At 38.9% G+C, this 16,640-nt stretch overlaps 2 protein-coding genes across 8 annotated transcripts in view; one reads left to right on the top strand and one right to left on the bottom strand.

Annotated features, from left to right (window-relative positions):
- The window catches only part of CEP162 (centrosomal protein 162), a 102,778-nt gene extending 96,011 nt beyond the window's left edge, over positions 1–6,767 (top strand). For all 7 annotated transcript variants that reach the window (XM_019030232.4, XM_055391982.2, XM_055391985.2 and 4 more), the window contains 2 exons: positions 5,153–5,287; positions 6,394–6,767. In XM_019030232.4, coding sequence (XP_018885777.3) covers positions 5,153–5,287; positions 6,394–6,600 — 342 coding nt within the window. In that variant the 3' untranslated portion in view covers positions 6,601–6,767. The remainder of the gene's footprint in view (positions 1–5,152; positions 5,288–6,393) is intronic.
- MRAP2 (melanocortin 2 receptor accessory protein 2) overlaps positions 1–16,640 on the bottom strand; it is a 113,302-nt gene that overhangs the window by 14,624 nt on the left and 82,038 nt on the right. The window lies entirely within an intron of this gene.

Here is a 16,640-nt window from a genome sequence, read left to right as displayed (position 1 = left end):
TCTGATAAAAAAGACTTTAAACCAACAAAGATCAAAAGAGACAAAGAAGGCCATAATGGTAAAGGGATCAATTCAACAAGAAGAGCTAACTATCCTAAATATATATGCACCCAATGCAGGAGCACCCAGATTCATAAAGCAAGTCCTTAGAGACCTACAAAGAGACCTAGACTCCCACACAATAATAATGGGAGACTTTAACACCCCACTGTCAACATTAGACAGATCAACGAGACAGAAAGTTAACAAGGATATTCAGGACTTGAACTCAGCTCTGCACCAAGCAGACCTAATAAACATCTACAGAACTCTCCATCCCAAATCAACAGAATTCTTCTCAGCACCACACTTATTTTAAAATTGACCACATAATTGGAAGTAAAACACTCCTCAGCAAATGCAAAAGAATGGAAATCATAACAAACAGTCTCTCAGACCACAGTGCAGTCAAATTGGAACTCAGGATTAAAAAACTCACTCAAAACCGCACAACTACATGGAAACTGAACAACTGCTCCTGAAGGACTACTGGATAAATAATGAAATGAAGGCAGAAATAAATAAGCTCTTTGAAACCAATGAGAACAAAGACATGACGTACCAGAATCTCTGGGACACATTTAAAGCAGTGTGTAGAGGGAAATTTATAGCACTAAATGCCCACAAGAGAAAGCAGGAAAGATCTAAAATCAACACCCAAACATCACAATTAATAGAACTAGAGAAGCAAGAGCAAACAAATTCAAAAGCTAGCAGAAGACAAGAAATAACTAAGATCAGAGCAGAACTAAAGGAGATAGAGACACAAGAAATCTTTCAAAAAAAATCAGTGAATTCAGGAGCTGGTTTTTTGAAAAGATCAACAAAATAGACCACTAGCCAAATTAATAAAGAATAGAAGAGAGAAGAATCAAATAGACGCAATAAAAAATGATAAAGGGGATATCACCACCGATCCCACAGAAATACACACTACCATGAGAGAATACTATAAACACCTCTATGCAAATAAACTAGAAAATCTAGAAGAAATGGAAAAATTCCTGGACACATAACACCCTCCCAAGTCTAAACGAGGAAGAAGTCGAATCCCTGAATAGACCAATACAAGTTCTGAAACTGAGGGAGTAATTAATAGCCTACCAACCAAAAAAAGTCCAGGACTGGATGGGTGCACAGCCGAATTCTACCAGAGGTACAGAGAGGAGCTGGTACCAATCCTTCTGAAACTATTCCACACGATAGAAAAAGAGGGACTCCTCCCTAACTCATTTTATGAGGCCAGCATCATCCTGATACCAAAACCTGGCAGAAACACAACAAAAAAAGAAAATTTCAGGCCAATATCCCTGATGAACATCAATGCAAAAATCCTCAATAAAATACTGGCAATCCAAATCCAGCAGCACATCAAAAAGCTTATCCACCATGATCAAGTCAGCTTCATCCCTGAGATGCAAGTCTGGTTCACCATATGCAAATCAATAAACATAATCCATCACATAAACAAAACCAAGGACAAAAACCACATGATTATCTCTATAGATGCAGAAGAGGCCTTCGACAAAATTCAACAGCCGTTCATGCTAAAAACTCTCAACAAACTAGGTATTGATGGAACGTATCACAAAATAATAGCTATTTATGACAAACCCACAGCCAATATCATGCTGAATGGGCAAAAACTGGAAGCATTCCCTTTGAAGACCAGCACAGGACAAGGATGCCCTCTCTCACCACTCCTATTCAATTCAACTTAGTATTGGAAGTTCTGGCCAGAACAATCAGGCAAGAAAAAGAAATAAAGGGTATTCACATAGGAAGAGAGGAAGTCAAAGTGTGTCTGTTTGCAGATGACACAATTGTATATTTAGAAAACCCCATCATCTCAGTGCAAAATCAATATGGGCAAAGTCTTCATGACTAAAACACCAAAAGCAGTGGCAACAAAAGCCAAAATTGACAAATGGGATTTAATTAAACTAAACAGCTTCTGCACAGCAAAAGAAACTAACCGGAGTGAACAGGCACCCTACAGAATGGCAGAAAATTTTTGCAATCTATCCATCTGACAAAGGGCTAATATCCAGAATCTATAAAGAACTTAAACAAATTTACAAGAAAAAAAAAACCCCATCAAAAAGTGGGCAAAGGATATGAACAGACACTTTTCAAAAGAAGACATTTATGCAGTCAACAAACATATGAAAAAAAAGCTCATGGCCGGTCATTAGAGAAATGCAAATCAAAACCACAATGAGATACCACCTCATGCCAGTTAGAATGGCGATCATTAAAAAGTCAGGAAACAACAGATGCTGGAGAGGATGCGGAGAAATAGGAAAGCTTTTACACTGTTGGTGGGAGTGTAAATTAGTTCAACCATTGTGGGAGACAGTGTGGCGACTCCTCAAGGATCTAGAACTAGAAATACCATTTGACCCAGCCATCCCATTACTGGGTATATACCCAAAGGATTATAAATCATTCTACTATTAAGACACATGCACACGTATGTTTATTGTGGCACTGTTCACAATAGCAAAGACTTGGAACCAACCCAAATGCCCATCAATGATAGACTGGATAAAGACAATGTGGCACATATACACCATGGAATACTATGTAGTCATAAAAAAGAATGAGGTCATGTCCTTTGCAGGGACATGGATGAAGCTGGAAACCATCATTCTCAGCAAACTAAGGCAAGAACAGAAAACCAAACACTGCATGTTCTCACTCATAAGTGGAAGTTGAACAATGAGAACACAGTGACATAGGAGGGGAACATCACACACCGGGGCCTGTCGGGGGGTTGGGGGTTAGGGGAGGGATAGCATTAGGAGAAATACCTAATGTAGATGACGGGTTGATGGGTGCAGCAAACCATCATGGCACGTGTATACCTATGTAACAAACCTGCACATTCTGCACATGTACCCCAGAACAAAGTATAACTTCAAAAAAAAAGTTTAATGTGTACTAGGAACTGTGCAAAGTGTTTTATATACCTTATTTTATTTGATTCTCATCACAACCAAAAGAGTAGTTACTACTATTATTCCCATTTTAGATGAAGATATTGATGCTAAGGAAAGTGAAATAACTTGTCCAGGCTTACCGACCACTATATAGAAGTGCCACCGTTAGAACCTATTGCCTCTGACTCTAGGTCTCGGGCTCTTATTAATCATTACTAATTTATTTCACAAATCCCCTATTGTTGGCATGCAGGTTGTTTCCATTTTTTTTTAATAATATGTACATAGTAGGAAGTATTTTTTAAATACATGTTTGCTTATTAAGTATTCAGTTATGTCTAGAGGATAATTCATTAAAATGCAAGGATTTTTTAAATATATGTACATATTCAGTTTTGATTATATTCTTAAAGGTTCTTTTAGGTAGGTGCAATTAAAAGGAAATTTTCTCTATTTGTCTAAAACCAGATTTCTAAGTTTATGTGATTTACCAATGAATGTTTAATCATCGAAAGGTGAATGGACTAATTAATTCATGAATAATTGTTAAACACCTACCTCTCTGCCATGGGCAGCTCTGGGTGCTAGGAATAGTGAGGAGAACAAAGACAAAAATCTTTGCTCTTATGAAGCTTACATTTTATGTGAGGAGTCAGACAGTAAACATATATAAGGCTTAATAAAAAATGAGACAACATCTGTAAAGTGCTCAGCCTAATGCCTAGCACATCATAATGTAATGACTGACTACTACTTACCCTTTAAGACTCAATTCAAACACAGCCACCTTAGGAATTCTCTGTGGCCCGTCTTCTCTTCAAGTTAGGTGTTCTCACTTATCTCACTACTCATTGGCCATCCCTTTATCATAGCACACCATATTAGAATTCTCATTCACTTGACTGCTTCGTTCAGAAAACCAGAGCTTCCTAACTGGTGTACCAGGAACAGGTGTATCACAAGATAGTAACAGCTGGAAATATTACTCAAAATCATTTTTCAACCATTAAAAAGGTTACAGGAATTGAAATAATAATTGACCATTCTGTGTATGACTATGCCTTTATCAGCTTTCTTAGTTTAGTCATTAGTTTTTTAAAAAATAATTTTAATAATCATTATTTTAACACATACAGTTTTTATGCCCAACCAACACTCATCACCACAGCATGTTCTGTAAGGCCTCTCCCTGAGCTCTCTGCAAACCATCCCAATTATAGTCTGCATAGTTCTTTGTTCAATGATGATATCATCAGGGATGCTCCACATTTAAAATAGATTGCCTCTGATTTAATTTGCTTGTATCTTTGCATGTTTTTCAACTAATGTAGGTAAGATACTGGGATTTTTTAGTATTAGTATTACTGTTATTAATAGGTGTTTTCATAGAAAACAAGAGTTATTGTTAATTCTATCCATTTTCATTTGGTTTTTGTTGCCTTTTGATGTAAACAATTAGCAAAATCTGATTCTTGTTGGAATTTCTTTTCATGATTATATGGAATAAAGAAGATACAATTAATTGTTTTCCTAAGCTCAATATGAAGTCACTGCACTACACTCTATGAGGATGGGGTCTGTGTCTTTAATCTCTGGATCCCCAGGTCCTAAGACAGCAGCCAACACAGAAAGGGCTCAGTACTTCATTATCTCTACTTTATATGTGTACATTTATTTGTGGAATGAACTACTACAAATTATAAAGTGATAAGGGCCATAGAGAATTACAAATAGAATTATAGGGAGTTAACAGAAGAAAAATACATATTCATTGAACTCTTTCTGTGCATGGGGCACTGTACTATGTTGAGTGCTTTAAATGTACTTTTTTAAATTCTGAAAGTAACCGTCTTACTAACAAATACCTTGTAGTGAAACTTAATGCATTAAAGAAAGTGCCAACTTCATTTTCAGCTCCTTTACCAGACTGCCATACTTGGGAGGTAGAAGATGGTCCATTCATCCGGAACCTCTTAGAATGTGAGGTCAACTCAGAGTTAGGATGAACCTTTACTTTCTGGATATAGAGAATGAAAGCTATTAATTACTCTAACAATCCAAGGTGCCTCTTACTTATATAGAGAAATTTTATACAAATATTCTGATTTTCAAGATTACCTGTTAAATTCTTGTGATTATAGTTTTTCATTTGCTTCATATGTCAATTTTAGATTACAAAACTCTTAGAAGAATTGAGAGAAGCCAAAGAAAACCATACACCAGAGATGAAACATTTCGTGGGCTTAGAAAAGAAAATTAAGCAGATGGAAATGAGACATGCACAAAGAGAACAGGAACTTCAACAGGTAAAGTAAATCACATTTACATATTTATATAGGTCTTTACTTTTAAGTGCCTTTAATTTGCTATAGTTTTGTCATCCCTAGCAAAAATTACCACTTAAAGTGTTTCCAGTGTATTTTGATCTTGTTAAAAATTTAACAAATGTATAACTTTTACAAGAAAATGAGACTTTATATCTCAAGTGCTTGAAGATTGGTATCCTTATATCTGGAAAAAAAAAGCAAAAACTTGTATCATGTTCTTAATTATTGATGGATTCCTAAAAACTTACACATCTTACCTTGGGAACAAGGCATGGTGTTCCATATTCAAGTCATTTCAGCAAATGTTTATAAGAAATAAATTGTTTTAATATGATTATTTAAAATATTATATAGCTAGCACTAGTAATATTACTATACTTAATTATAAACAGATAAATTAATAGAAGTTAAAAATAGCAGATGTAAGGGCATGATGTGTTTTTAGGCACTTGCCTTGGTGCTGAAATTTAACTTGGTTTGAACAGTGTATTAGTCTGCTTGGGCTGACATAACAAAATATCATAAATTGGGTGGCTAAACAGGAGAAATTTATCTTCTCACAGTTCTGTAGGCCAGAAGTCCCAGATTGAGGTTTTGGTCAGTTAGGTTTCTGGTGAGGGCTCTCTTTCCAACTTGCAGATAGCCACCTTTTTTCTCATTCTAACATGTTCTTTCCTCACTACCATGTGCGCAGAGGAGAGGAAGAGGGGCGAGAGATCACTTTGGTGTCTCTTCTGGTGATGATCTCTTCGGTGTCTCTAGTGGTGAAAACACTAATTCTTATCAAATCAAGTCCCCACCCTTATGATCTCATTTAACATTCATTATTTCCTTACTCCACATACAGTCACATTAAGGGTTAGGAAATTCAACATATGAATTTGAGGGGGACACAGACATTTAGTCCCTAACACAGTTGGGATGTATATACTCCTTGAAGACAGAAAATGTTGCATCCACGCAGAGCATTATGATTTACCTGAGTTCCCCAAAGAAACCCCAGGTTTGCCTACTTTAAGATTGTTAAATGTTCCTCACCCACCACTATGAACTATAACAGCAATGTGGAATTTTTGTATTTGCAGATAATACAGCAAACACACCAAGTAGTAGAAACTGAGCAAAACAAAGAAGTTGAAAAATGGAAAAGACTGGCACAGTTAAAGAATCGTGAGCTGGAGAAGTTCCGCACAGAACTAGACTCAATATTAGATGTTCTCCGAGAGCTGCACCGGCAAGGAGTGGTTGTGCCAGTTGCTTTTGCAGATGAAATGAATGCACCAGAGTATTAATAGAAACTCAGATTTCATAATGACCTTATTAAAAGGCCTAAAGATGGATGGGATTGTGCCACTGTCAGGACAGCTTATGAAAAACAAGTGTTCCAATATGTTTCCAGAAAGCAAACAACCAAAGCGACATTTCAAAATAAATTGCCTTTAACCAATAAGAAAAAAAAGTATCATGGTGTATTTTACTAAAAATCATTAACCAGTCTCATTTTAAGTGATTTATGGACAGTTTCCTTTATAGCAGAGAAGGTCTCACTTGTATGCTAGAAATAGAAAAGAAAATTGAACATACTCCGCCACATTTTTATTGATAATGTGAGGTTTTTAAAATTTTTATTTTAGATCCAGGGGGTACATGTGCTTGTTGTAACATGGATGTATTGAATAATGGTGGGAATTGGGCTTCTAGTGTACCCATCATCCAAATATTAAACACTGTACCCAACAGGTAATTTTTCAACGCTTACTGCCGCTCACACTCTTTCCCCTATTGGAGTCCTCAGTGTCTGTTATCTCCATCTTTATGTCTGTGTGTACCCATTGTTTAGCTCCTACTTTTAAGTGAGAATATATGCAATATTTTATTTTTTACATCTGATTTAGTTCACATAGGATAATGGCCTCCAGCTCCATCCATGTTACTGCAAATGACATAATTTCATTCTTTTTTATAGTTGCATAATACTCCATTTATATATATCTCTCTATATATATATCTCACGTTTTCTTTATCCAGTCAATTGTTGGTAGATACTTAGGTTGGTTCCATGAATTTGCTATTGTAAATATTGCTGCAATAAACATACATGTACAGATATCTTTTTTATATAATGATTTCTGTTCCTTTGGGTAGATTCCCAGTAATGAGATTGCTGGGTTGAATGGTAGTTCTATTTTTAGTTCTTTGAGAAATCTCTATACTGCTTTCCACAGAGGCTGAATTAATTTACATACCCACAAGAGAGTATTCATGTTCCCTTTTCTACACATTGACACCATCATCTGTTGTTTTACAACTTTTTAATAATAACCATTGTGACTGGTATAAGATGGTATCTCAGTGTGGTTTTTGTACTTCTGTAATGATTAGTGACGTTGACCATTTTTTCACGTGTTTGTTGGTCAGTTTTATTTCTTTTGACAAAGTCTGTTCATGTCCTTTGCCCAGTTTGTAACGGGATTGTTTGGGGTTTTTCTTATTGTTTTAGTTCCTTGTACCTGATGAATATTAGTCCTATCTCAGAGAAATAACTTGCATATATTTTCCCCCATTATGTAGGTTATCTGTTTATTTAGTTGATTATTTTGCTGTGCAGAAGCCTTTAATTTTAATTCAGTTCCATTTATCTATTTTTGGTTTTGTTGCATTTGCTTTTAGGGTCTTCATTGTGAATTTTTTGCTGAGGCCAACATCCCGAAGAGTTTTTCCTAGGTTTTATTCTAGCATTTTAATACTTTTAAGTCTTTCTTACATTTAGGTCTTTAATCCATCTTGCATTAATTTTTGTATATGATGAGAGGTAAGGGTCTAGTTTATTTCTTCTGTATATGGCAAATCAGTTTTCCCAGCACCACTTATTGAGTAGGGTGTCCTTTCCCCAGTGTATATTTTTGTTGACTTTGTCAGAGATCAGTTAGTTGTTAAGTATGTGGCTTTATTTCTGAGTTCTCTATTCTGTTCCATTGATCTATGTGTATTTTTGTACCACTGCCATGCTGTTTTAGTTACTACAGCCTTGAAGTCAAGCAATGTGATGCCTCTGTATTTGTTCTTTTTGCTTAGGAGTGCTTTGGCTATTTAGGCTTTTTTTTTTTTTTTTTTTGGAGATGGGGGTTCAATATGAATTTTAGGAATGTTTTTCCCAGTTCTGTGAAAAAATGATGGTAATTAATAGGAATTACATCAAATCTGTAGATTGCTTTGGGCAATATGGTCATTTAAAACAATCATATTGGTTATTCGGTTCATAAGCATGGGATGTATTTCCATTTGCTTGTGTCATCTGCAGTTTCTTCTGTGTTTTGTAGTTCTTTTTTACCTCCTTGGTTAAATGTATTCCTAGGTGCTGTGTGTGTGCATATGTGTGTAGCTATTGTAAATGGGATCAAGTTCTTAATTTTGTTCTCAACTTGAACGTTATTGGTGTATAGAGATTCCACTGGGTTTTGTATATTGATTTTGTATCCTGAAACTTTACTGAACTCACTTATCAAGTCTACGAGTCTTCTGGAGGAGTCTTTAGGGTTTTCTAGGTATACAATCGTGTCATCAGCAAAACAGATTATTTGACTTTCTCTTTTCCAATTTGGATGTCTTTTACCTCTTTCTCTTGTCTGATTTCTCTGGCTAGGACTGCCAATACTGTATTGAATAGACGTGGTGAGAGTGCACATTCTCGTCTTTTTTTTCCAGTTCTTAGGGAAATGCTTTCAACTTTAACACATGCAGTATGATGTTGGCTGTAGGTTTGTAATATATGGCTTTTATTATTGGAGGTATGTTCCTTCAAAGCCTAGTTTGTTGAGGGTGTTCATCATGAAGGGATATTAGATTTTATCTAGTGTTTGTCTCTGCATCTATTGAGATGATCATGTAGTTTTTGTTCTGTTGTTTATGTGGTGAATCACATTTATTGATTTCTGTATGTTGAACCATCCTTACATACCTAGAATAAAGCCCACTTGATCATGATTTTTTTTTTTTTTTTGGATGTGCTGTTGGATTTGGTTTGCTAGTATTTTGCTGAGGATTTTCACATCTATGTTCATCAGGAAGACTGGCCTGCAGTTCTCTTTTTTTCTTGTATCCTTCACTGATTGTTGGTATCAGGGTGAAACTGTATTTATAGAATGAGTTTGGGAGGCATCCTTCCTCTTCAGTTTTTTTGGAATAGTTTCAATAAGATTGATACTAGTTCTTTGTATGTCTGGTAGAATTTCTCTGTGAATCTGTCTGATCCTGGGCTTTTTGTTGTTTTGGAAGATGTTTTATTACCAATTTGATTTATTTACTCATTATTGGTTAATCTAGCTGTCAATTTGGTTTACTCTTTCAATGAACCAACTTTTTGTGTGTTGATCCTCTTATCATTTTTTGGTCTCATTTAGTTCTGCTTTGATCTTTGTAATTTCTTATCTTCTTCTAGATTTGAATTCAGTTTGTTCTTGTTTTTCAAGGTCCTTGAGGTGCGATGTTAGGTTGTTAATTTGAGATCTGTCTTTTTGTGTAGGCATTTATTCTATAAACTTTCCTCTTAACATTACTTTTGCTGTATCCCAAAGGTTTTGGTATGTTATGTCTCTATTTTCATTTATTTCAAATAATTTTCTTATTTCTGCCTTAATTTCATTGTTTACCCAGGAGTCATTCAGGAGCAAGCTGTTTTGTTTTTATGTACTTGTGCAGTTTTTGTTTGTTTTTGAGACGGAGTCTTGCTCTGTCGCCCAGGCCAGAATGCTATGGTGTAATCTCGGCTCACTACAACCTCTGCCTCCTGGGTTCAGGCGATTCTCCTGTCTCAGCCTCCAAGTAGCTGAGATTACAGGTGCACACCATCACACCCAGCGAATATTTTATATTTTTAGTAGAGATGGGGTTTCACCATGTTGGCCAGGCTGGTCTTGAACTCCTGACCTCAGGTGATCTGCCTACCTCGGCCTCCCAAAGTGCTTGGATTACAGGTGTGAGCCACCATGCCTGGCCACGCTTGTGCAGTTTTGAGAGTTCCTTTTGGTATTGATTTCTAATTTCATTCCACCATGGTATAGGAAGTTACCACACCATGGTATAGGAAAGCCCCCATCTCTTAAAAATATTTTTTAATTAGCCAGGTGTGGTGACATGTGCCTGTAGTCCCAGCTACTCAGGAGGCTGAGGTAGAAGGACCGCTTGAGTCCAGGAGTTCAAGGCTGCAGTGAGCTATGATTGCACCACTGCACTTCAGCCTGGAACAGAGTAAGACCCTGCCTGTAAAAAAAAAAAAATTAAAAAAAAGGTAAAAAGCAAGTAAAACGAATTTATATAATCTATCTAAATATTACCAGTATTGTTAGAAAAATTGAGTTTTTGCATTTTGTCATACTAAATCTTCAAAATACATTTTACAGTTACAGCACATCCCAGTTTGGACTAGCCATATTTCAAGTGCTCAGTAACCACATGCCTAGAGGGTAGTAAAAGTATTACAGTTTGCTATTTTTTATGTAAAAGAAATTTTAAGTTATAAATAATTTATTTTATTGAGTGTGTTTTGTTTATTTTTATCTGTGAGCCTATTAATGTATAGCTGCACCCATCCTTTCTTTTGTCCTTTTGACTATCTATGGGCCATTCATTCCAAATGCAAGCAATGTCTGGTTCTGGAACACAGGGACATGCAAACATCATATAATTACTTTCAGGAAAGGTATATCCTATTTTGATGACGATTCTATATTCTATTTTGGAATAAGCTATATACTGGCAGGTCTTCAGTTCTATATATAAAGATCCATAAGTACTCTAAAAGCTATTTGTTACAACTAAAAACCCAGGAGCCACATCCTATTCCTTAATCAATCATTGCACTTAGGGGCCAGGATGAGAACACAGAAGATGGATACATCTCGCTGTTTTTATAAAGATTCAAGCTCCAGAAGTGATCTATCTTCTTCTACTGTGATGGTTAATTTTAGATGTCACCTCCACTAGATTATGAGATACCCAGAGAGCTAGTAAAGCATTCTTTCTGGGTATGTCTGTGAATTGTTGATCAAGAGATTGGCATTTGAATCAGTAGACTGAGTAAGGAAGATCCATCCTCACACAATGTGGACAGGCACCATCCAAATGGTTCAGGGCCTATACAGAACAAAAAGGCAGAGGAAAGACAAATTTGCCCTCTCTGGAGCTAAGACACCCTTCTTCTGATTTTGGACATCAGAACTGTAAGTTATCTAGCCTTCAGACTCCAGGACTTAAACCAGTGTCCCCCAGGTTCTCAGGCTGTTGGACTTGGACAGCACTACACCTCTGGCTTTCATTTCTCCAGCTGCACATTACATATCATGGGACTTATGCCCTTCCATCATGTGTCAACCAATTCCCATGATAAATCTTTATCTACATCTCTAAAGAACCCTGACTAATACAGATTTGTGGCACCAGGAGTTATTCTAGAGGAACAGAACTTTTAGGATGAGTTTCTTTAATTGGTTTTGGGGTTTCTAGAATTTGCTTTCTAATCTGATTGGACTTCAAGTGCTAAGGAGTCTATTTCCAACAGTACAGGGAACACTGATAGTCTGTGGGATGAACTGCTTACTGTGATACACAAAATATCTGGATTGGGTACTCCTGATCAACCACTTGTAAGAGGCATATAATTTAGTGATTCTGTGTATGACATTTTCAAAACTTGTGGAAAACTTAAGGAATATAATTATGTCAGTTGGTTACCCCTAATGTTGGTGGACAACATAATTTTTAAAAGAATGAGCTCAGGGATTTGAATTTCTGGCTCAGGCAATGCATAAATGATTTAAGAGCTTCTAGTGTGCCCTGAGAGAGAATCTGATCTCCTAGAGCCACAAGGCTGTAATTGCTGAAAATAAACACTAGACCTCATCATGCAGTCAGCTGAGTTACAGCAAACTTCCAGCCTGACAGGGTGTCTACTGTTAAAAGTGGGAGTGTTGAATAATTGCACAACAACAACAAAAACTTAGGTGAAAGAAATTGAACAAAAACACAAATTTGAAGAAATCCCATATTCATAAATTGGAAAAATATTGAAGTATCCAGACTACCCAATGTAATCTGCAGATTCAATGAAATTCCTATTAAAATTACAATAACATTTTTCACAGAAATAGAAAAAAAAAGTTCTAAAAGTTATATGGAACCACAAAAGACCTCAGTAGCTAAAACAATCATAAGCAAAAAGAGCAAAGCTCAAGGCATCATACTGCCTGACATCAAAATATACTACAAAACTACAGTAATCAAAACAGTATATTATCACAAAAGCAGACACATTGACCAGTGAGACCAGATATAGTGTCCAAAAGTAAACCCACACTTTTACAAATAATTGACTTTCAATAAAGGTACCAAGAACACACAATGGAGAAAAATAATTTCTTCAATAAGTGGCATCAAGAACACTAGATATCCACATGCAGAAGAATGAAATTGGATCCTTATCTCACACCATATATAAAAATTAACTTAGGTTAAAGACTTAAATATATTTAAGACCTGAAACTAAAAATCCAGCCCTAGGAAGAGGGCTGAATCCAGGGTTCTGAGCAGCGTCAGTCTGCAGGCCCACTTCCACAGCTTCTCACAAGATAAGACACACTGGCTTGGAATTCCAGCCAGCCACTGGCAACGGGGTAGAGCCTGCCTGAGAAGGGATGGAGGCCCCAGGGGAAGGGGTGGGCTGCCACCTTAGCTGTTTGGTCAACTCAGCCCTTCCAGCCTGCAGGCTTTAGAGAGTCCAAACAGTCTGAGGAAGGGTTCCCCCAGTGCAGCACAACTGCATTGCCAGAATGTGGTCAGACTGCTTCTTTAAGGACTCATCTGTTCCTCTTCATGGGGCGGGACCTCCCAGCCAGGGCCTCCAGCCACCCTCACCTGCCAGTATTCCAGAAAGAGCTCTGATCTCTCCCTGGGATGGAGTGCCCTGGGAGAGGGGTGGGACACCACCTTTGGTGTTTGGACGACTGCGCTGTTCAGCCTGCAGGCTTTGGAGAGTCCCAGCAGACCAGGGCAGAGGTGGTTTCCCAGCACAGCATGGCTGTTTTGTGGAGGCATGGCCAGAATGCTTCTTTAAACAGGATCCAGATCCATTTTTTCTCACTGGACTGATCCTCCCAGCTGGGGCCTCCAGCCACCCCCAACCATGTTCCACAGCCTTCAGAGTTCTAATTTCTCCCTGGGATGAATGAAATGCCTGGGTGTGGGAGGCTGGCTGCCACCTTTGCTGTTTGGGTGTCTCAGCCAGTCCAGCCTGCAGGCATTGGAGAGCCCAAATCGATTGGGGGATGAAGGGATCCCCAACACAGCACAACTGTTCCACAAAAATGCAGCTAGACTGCTTATTTAAGAAGGTCCCTGATCCCGTTCCTCCTAACTGGGTGAAACCTTCCAGTAGGGTTCTCCAGCCACCTCCTACAGGTGCATTCGGCCCAACAACAGGTCAGTATTCCCCTGAGAGGAAGCTTCCAGAGGAAGGGGCAGGCCGCCATCTTTGCTGTTTCACAGCCTTCACTGCTGATACCTCCAGGTACTGGAAAAACCAAGATGACTAGGATCTGGAGCAGACCCCCAGCAAACTGCAGCAGCCCTACTGGAGAGTGGCCAAACTGTTAAAAATGAGCAACAACAACAACACACACACACACACACACACACAACCCCCACATCCAAAGGTCAGCAACCTCAAAGATTGAAGACAGATAAGCCCCCAAACATGAGAACCAGAAAGAAATTGAATCCTTGAATAGAACAATAACACATTTTGAAATTGAGGTAGTAATAAATAGCTTACAAACCAAAAAAAAAGCCCAGGACCATATGAATTCTACCAGAGGTACAAAGAAGAGATGGTACCATTCTGACTGAAACTATTCAGAAAAAAATCAAAAAGGATACTCCTTCCTAACTCATTCTATGAAGCTGGCATCATCTTGATACCAAAACTCAGCAGAGATAAAATAAAAAAAGGAAACTTCAGGCTGGGCATGGTGGCTCACACCTGTAATCCCAGTACTTTGGGAGGCCAAGGTGGACGGATCACATGTGCTCAGGAGTTCAAGACCAGCCTGGCCAATATGGTGAAACTTTGTCTCTACTAAAAATACAAAAATTAGCTGGGTGCGGTGGTGCTCTCCTGTAATACCAGCGACTTGGGAAGCTGAGATAGGGGAATCACTTGAACCTCGGTATCAGAGGTTGTAGTGAGCTGAGATCACACCACTACACTCCAGGCTGGGCAACAGAGCAAGACTCTATCTCATGAAAAAAAAAGAAAGAAAGAAAAAGAAAAAAGAGAAAGAAAAAAGGGAAGGGAAGAAGAGAAGAGAAGGGAAGAAGGGAAGGGAAGGGAAGGAAACTGCAAGCCAATATCCTTGATGAACATCGATGCAAAAATTCTCAACAAAATACTGGCAAACCAAATTCAGCAGTACATCAAAAAGCTTATCCACCACGATCAAGTAGGCTACATCCCCAGGATGCAAGGCTGGTTCAACATACACAAGTCAATAAATGTGATTCATCACATAAGAAAACTGAACACAAAAATCATGTGATTATTTCAATGGATGCAGAAAAGTCCTTCCATAAAATTTAACATTGCTTCATGTCAAAAACCCAAAAAACTAGTTATTGAAGGAATATACCTCAAAATAATAAGAGCCATAAATGACAAACCCAAAGTCAATATCATACTGAATGAGTAAAAGCTGGAAACATTCCCCTTGAAAATCGGCATAAAACAAGTGTATTAGTCTGTTCTCACACTGCTGATGAAGACATACCTGAGACTGGGTAATTTAAGAAGAAAAAGAAGTTTAATGGATTCACAATTCTATGTGGCTGGGGAGGCCTTACAATCATGGCAGAAGGTGAAAGGCATGTCTTACATGGCAGCAGGCAAGACAGAATGAGAGTCAAGCGAAAGGGATTTCCCCTTATAAAACCATCAGATCTCATGAGACTTACTCACTATCACAATAATAGCACTGGAAAGTATCACCCTTATGATCCAATTACCTCCCACCAGGTCCCTCACACAACAAATGGGAATTGTAGGAGCTACAATTCAAGATGAGATTTGGGTGGGGACACACCCAAACCATATCAACAAGGATGCCCTCTCTCACCACTCCTATTCAACATAGTACTGGAAGTTCTGGCCAGGGCAGTCAGCAAGAGAAAGAAATAAAGTGTATTTAAATAGGAAGAGAGGAAGTCAAACTCTTTTTTGTTTGCAGATGACATGATCTTAAGTCTAGAAAACCCCATCAAGATGGCCAAATAGAAACAGCTCTGGTCTGCAGCTCCCAGCAAGATCGATGCAGAAGGCGGGTGATCTCTGCATTTCCAACTGAGGTACTTGGTTCATCTCACTGGGACTGGTTGGACAGTGGGTGCAGCTCATGGAGGGCAAGCTGAAGCAGGGTGGGGCTTCACCTCACCCAGGAAGCACAAAGGGTCAGGGAATTCTCTCCCCTACCCAAGGGAAGCCATGAAGGACTGTGACAGGAGGAACAGTGAACTCCAGCCCAGATATTGTACTTTTCCCATGGTCTTCACGACCTGCAGACCAGGAGATTCTCTGCAGTGCCTACACCATCAGGGCCCTGGATTTCCAGCACAAAACTGGGCAGCCATTTGGGCAGACACTGAGCTAGCTGCAGGAGTGTTTTTTTTTCCATACCCCAGTGGTGCCCGGAACACCAGCAAGACAGATCCGTTCACTCCCCTAGAAAGGGGGCTGAAGCCAGAGAGCCAAGTGGTCTGGCTTGGCAGGTCCCACCCCCATGGAGCCCAGCAGGCTAAGTTCCACTGGCTTGAAATTCTCACTGCCAGCACAGCAGTCTGAGGTCAACCTGGGACACTCAAACTTGGTGGGTGAAGGGGTATCCACCATTGCTGAGACCTGAGTAGGAGGTTTCACTCTCACAATGTAAACAAAGCTGCTGAGAAGTTCGAACTAGGTGAAGCCGACTGCAGCTCAGCAAGGCCACTGTGGCCAGACTGCCTCTCTAGATTCCTCCTGTCTGGGCAGGGCATCTCTGAAAAAAAGGCAGTAGCCCCAGTCAGGGGCTTAGGGATAAAACACCCATCTGCCTGGGACAGAGTGCCTAGGGGAAGGGGCAGTTATGAATGCAGCTTCAGCAGACTTAAATGTCCCTCCCTGACAGCTCTGAAGAGAGCTGTGGATCTCCCAGCACAGTGTTCAAGCTCTGCTAAGAGACAGACTGCCTCCTTAAGGGGTCCCTGACCCCCATTTATCCTGACTGGGAGACACCTCCCAGCAGGGGTCAACAGA

This window comes from Gorilla gorilla, chromosome 5 (assembly GCF_029281585.2).
Source record: "Gorilla gorilla gorilla isolate KB3781 chromosome 5, NHGRI_mGorGor1-v2.1_pri, whole genome shotgun sequence".
Classification (NCBI taxonomy): domain Eukaryota; kingdom Metazoa; phylum Chordata; class Mammalia; order Primates; family Hominidae; genus Gorilla; species Gorilla gorilla.
Note: the sequence above shows the minus strand (reverse complement) of the source record. Positions and strands in the feature narration are given on the sequence as shown.